General features: G+C 50.1%; 2 protein-coding genes across 3 annotated transcripts in view; one reads left to right on the top strand and one right to left on the bottom strand.

Annotated features, from left to right (window-relative positions):
* Positions 1–5,000, bottom strand: part of LOC311351107 (uncharacterized protein) — a 223,410-nt gene that overhangs the window by 97,041 nt on the left and 121,369 nt on the right. The gene's annotated exons all lie outside the window — the stretch shown is intronic.
* thsd7ab (thrombospondin, type I, domain containing 7Ab) overlaps positions 1–5,000 on the top strand; it is a gene marked incomplete at its 5' end in the record, with an annotated part of 48,085 nt that overhangs the window by 38,143 nt on the left and 4,942 nt on the right. The window contains 3 exon segments of the mRNA XM_084471110.1: positions 427–509; positions 2,938–3,063; positions 3,065–3,179. Of these exon segments, the coding sequence (XP_084327236.1) occupies positions 427–509; positions 2,938–3,063; positions 3,065–3,179 (324 nt within the window).

Below are 5,000 nucleotides of genomic sequence, written 5' to 3'. Positions count from 1 at the left end.
TAACACAGCCTCACAGGTACAGGTAGCACTCTCTCACTCGCTCACTCTCTCACTAACACAGCCTCACAGGTACAGTGTAGCACTCTCTCACTCTCTCACTGAGTCACTAACACAGCCTCACAGGTACAGGTAGCACTCTCTCACTCTCTCACTAACGCATAACTCATTTATCTGACGTTGATTGATCAAATCGTACACGAATACTGACCAGAACTTGACTGTAACACTGATGTATGCCTAGGGGTCACCTGTCACTGGTCTAACTGGGGTATCCGTCACCGACAGACTGGGATATCGAACCGAGAAGCCAAAATGGTGATCGGATAAAGCAATGTGATGTGACACAATCGCTTCCTGTGTGTGTGTGTGACCGATCACTTCCTGTGTGTTTCACAACCTTCGACCCCCCCCCCCCCCCCCCCCCAGGCGGATGTCCTCCGATCAATCCGCCCGGCGACAACAGCTCGTGCGACCCGCCCTGCCTCAGCCCCAAGTCCTTCTGCAGCGAGGTGGGTGACTCAGTCTGCTTGGTGCGGGTCGCTGCTGTGTCACTGCTCATCAGTGGCTCAGCGGGTCGGCTTTCATCCAGAGCGGCGGGCGGCTAAAGGGAGGCCCGGCGAGCTCGCTGGAGAGCAGGAGAGACTTTGAAAGTCTTCAACCGAAAAACACGTAATTCAGTTGGATGGTTAGCAACTGAAACACGTAATTCAGTTGGATAGTTACCAACCGAAACACGTAATTCAGTTGGATAGTTACCAACCGAAAAGTGTAATTCAGTTGGATAGTTACCAACCGAAAAAATGTAATTCAGTTGGATAGTTAGCAACCGAAACACGTAATTCAGTTGGATAGTTACCAACCGAAACACGTAATTCAGTTGGATAGTTACCAACCGAAAAGTGTAATTCAGTTGGATAGTTACCAACTGAAAAGTGTAATTCAGTTGGATAGTTACCAACTGAAACACGTAATTCAGTTGGATAGTTAGCAACTGAAACACGTAATTCAGTTGGATGGTTACCAACTGAAACATCTCACCCCTCCCTTTTGGGGGCGTGTCTCTCACCCCTCCCTTTTGGGGGAGTGGCTTCCACTCCCCCAAAAGGGAGGGGAGTGAGATTTTTTTTGGGTTGGATACTCTCAAAATCCAGTTTGCTCTGTGCCCTTGCCCGTCCTACCATTTCACACACCCAGAACGCACGACTAGCCCGCTGGCTTTAGCTTTAGCATTAGCCCTGCCTACCATTTTGGAGGACGGAAAAACACGGTACAGGTAGGCCATCCGGCCTTTTCATTTGGGCTACGTTAAACGATTGGACTCGTTACAGCCCAGTAGCAGTCACAGATACCGTAGCACAAAATTACAACAGCAAACGTTTTAAAGATAAGGCAATGGCGGCCTTGTTAAACTACATAAATCACAATAGCAGCCACCGAGGGGGGGGGGGCCCCAGAGGGGGGGGGAGGCCCCCCCCCAGCGTGAGGCTCTGACCTGCACTTGGATTTCCCCGGCCAGCAGCCAGACCCCCGCTATCTCTCCTCCTCCTGCTAAGCCATTATAGAGGAGGCACACGTGTGTGTGTGTGTGTGTGTGTGTGTGTGTGTGTGTGTGTGTGTGTGTGTGTGTGTGTGTGTGTGTGTGTGTGTGTGTGTGTGTGTGTGTGTGTGTGTGTGTGCGCGTGTGTGTGTGTGCGTGTGTACAAGTCTGCATCTAGTGTGTGTAGCATTCGTGTGTGTGTGTGTGTGTGTGTGTGTGTGTGTGTGTGTGTGTGTGTGTGTGTCCAGTGTAGGTCGTATACGTGTCTGTGTGTGTGTGTGTGTGTGTGCGTGTGTGTGTGTGTGTATGTACAAGTCTGCATCTAGTGTGTGTAGCATTCGTGTGTGTGTGTGTGTGTGTGTGTGTCCAGTGTAGGTCGTATACGTGTCTATTGTGTCTATGTGTGTGTGTGTGTGTGTGTCTGTGTCTGTGTGTGTGTCTGTGTGTGTGTGTGTGGCCACTAACGGCTAATCCCACCATTAGGGCCAAAGTGGAGGGCTTCATCTCTAATGCCCAACATGCCCCCCCCCCCACCCACCCAGAGCCAGCTCACAGCGGCCTCACCACGAGGTGTCACGCTGCCCTCTGCTGGCCACAGAGAGCATGTGCCCAGTGTTGCGGAGCTGAGATTTAAAGATGTTACGTGTGTGTCTGTCTGGGCGTGTATGTGTGTCAACTATTCAGTCCCCTGATACATGTTATGTTAGTCATAGTCCATTATTTTACATTGGCATGAGCAGACGCTTTTACCCAAAGCGACTTAAAATAAAATACATCTGTCAGAAGAAAGAGATACAACGATATATCTCTGTGTAAGGATGTTCATAGAACCAAGAACCACGCACTAACAATCACTAGGTTAACCCATTCCCCGTATACACTAACCATCACTAGGTTAACCCGTTCCCCGTACACACTAACCATCACTAGGTTAACCCGTTCCCCGTACACACTAACCATCACTAGGTTAACCCGTTCCCCGTACACACTAACCATCACTAGGTTAACCCGTTCCCCGTACACACTAACCATCACTAGGTTAACCCGTTCCCCGTACACACTAACCATCACTAGGTTAACCCGTTCCCCGTACACACTAACCATCACTAGGTTAACCCGTTCCCCATACACAACAGAGACAGCTAGGGTAAGATGCTACATGATGCTAAGTACTATTTTTAAGTGCCAGGACGTACAACACACAATAAGTGCACAATGCAGTCTATTCGTCTCCAGAAAAGACTCACAAACATCACAAACGTCACAAACGCACAACATCACCAACACACACACACACACAAGCATGCATCCCTATCCTCCACACCCACCACCACCCTCCCTCCACCCTCCCTCCACCCCCACTCCTCCTCTGACGCGCGGTCCCTCGCTGCCCCCTGCAGGCGGCGCTGTGCCAGTGCGAGGAGGGCTACACTGAGGTGCTGTACTTCACGGGCCAGCTGAACCACTGCGCCCCCATCCCCGTGGTGGAGGTCCCCACGGCCGGGGGGGGAGGGGGGGGGGGGCGGGGGCAACAAGAAGGGCGACGTGAAGACCAGCTGGGCGGTGACCCCCACCCTCCTGCCCAGCACCGCCCAGCCGGGCCGCTCTGGGCGGACCTGGTACCTGCAGCCCTACGGACAAGGTGAGGAGGGGGAGGGGGGGGGTCACGCCGTCACGCCCAGGCGGCTCTGGTTGGAGGGGGGGGGGGGGGTGTTGTCTAGGGAACGGAGGGTGTTTTCCGTTGTCAGTGGTCAAGGGGGGGGGGGGGGGGGCGAGGGAGAGGGATTGTGGAGGAGCAGACGATCTTCGTCCAGATCTTCACTAGACCTTATATAGACTGTGTACGTTTATATTATCGTTGTTGTTATGTTGTTTTGAATCCAGGAAAGGCAGCCGATCGCTTTTAACTCACTTTATTTGGTAAAGGTTTTGGTCTATCGTCTATGAAACAAAAGGAGAGGAATGGTATATAACACGCGCGGAGCGTCTCTAAGCTTTATATATCTACGATACGCCGCCCCAAGAGATTCTGTCTTCTCAAAGTTAGAATGCTGCTTAGATAGACAAAAGTAAAAGTAGGCTTCTTCTACAACGTTTGAACGCTGCTCACTTCATCTGTGTGTCCGTTGCTGCCCCCTCTTGGCTATGTGCAAGTGTTGCGGCTTTACTGTATGTGCTCGGTGCTGCCCCCTGTGACTATGTGAGGATATTACGGCTGAAATGTGTCACATTATATAGTGTTATATTTTGTTTAACAGACTGTATGCCTTCATCCAAAGCAAAAAGACAATCAAAACGTACAATCAAGGCCTGATACAAAAAAAATGGGTACAGTGCATCTTGTGCATCAAATGTAAAATACATCTTAACTCCCATAGTTACACAAAGACGTGATGTGTACAAGGTAGTGTGTCTTCCGATGTCTGTCTGACAGTTGCCACCTCACATAGAAGGACTTCAACCCCTTTTGAACGCACCTCTGTGAGCAGTGTGACCGGGGGTGAAGGACGATAGTGCAGCTCACGCGACATGCAGGACGCGTCGTTCAGGGGGAAAGGTTCTGTTCTTCAAGTGAGCTTCTTAGCCTCCTAGCTCATTAGCCTAGCTCGCTGTGTTGTGTTAAATGTTTTGTAAATCTGCTGCATGTATGGAGCGTTGTCACTGTCGTTCAAGAATCACTCACTCACGTGACCCAGATATCTAGTGTAAGGTCAATGCGGGGTGTATCAGTGGCACCACCAATAGTTACAATGTCGCCTGTTCAAACTTCAAACAGCCTTGACTTGTATAAAGTATTGTTATGATATTTTAGTCCAGGAAGGGCCGCCGAGACAGGATCGCTTTTAACTCACTTTATTTGGTTAAGGTGGTTGGTCTATTGTCTATCGTCTATGAAACAAAAGGAGAGGGATCGTATATAACACGCGCGGAGCGTCTCTAAGCTTTACATCTAATCGATACGCCGCCCAAGAGATTCTGATTCTAAAATGGCGGAGTCCGAGTTAAATAGCCAGGTAGAGGTGGGCGTGTTCTGTGGCTTTAAAAGCCCGCCCCCCTTCATCTATGTATGATCAGCTGGTTGTGCCTGGTTGTGGCTATACACAAGTCTTACAGCTTATGTTATGTTTACTCAGTATTGTGGCTATGGGAGAATATTATGGCTGAAATATGTTACAGTATCGTTCAAAACAAAAGGGAGAAAAATATCGCATTTCCTGATGTCTGAATTGGTGCAGCATTTCTGATTGGTCGGTCTGTCTCCAGAGCAACACAGGGGCATTCCAGATAGACCTCGTTAAGGGGCAGATAGGGCATTCCAGATACACCTCGTTAAGGGGCAGCCAGGGCATTCCAGATAGACCTCGTTAAGGGGCAGATAGGGCATTCCAGATAGACCTCGTTAAGGGGCAGCCAGGGCATTCCAGATAGACCTCGTTAAGGGGCAGATAGGGCATTCCAGATA

Source organism: Micromesistius poutassou (genome assembly GCF_964030765.1).
Source record: "Micromesistius poutassou genome assembly, chromosome: 8".
NCBI classification, from domain to species: domain Eukaryota; kingdom Metazoa; phylum Chordata; class Actinopteri; order Gadiformes; family Gadidae; genus Micromesistius; species Micromesistius poutassou.
The sequence above is the reverse complement of the archived record's forward strand: the minus strand, read 5'-3'. Positions and strand labels throughout refer to the sequence as shown.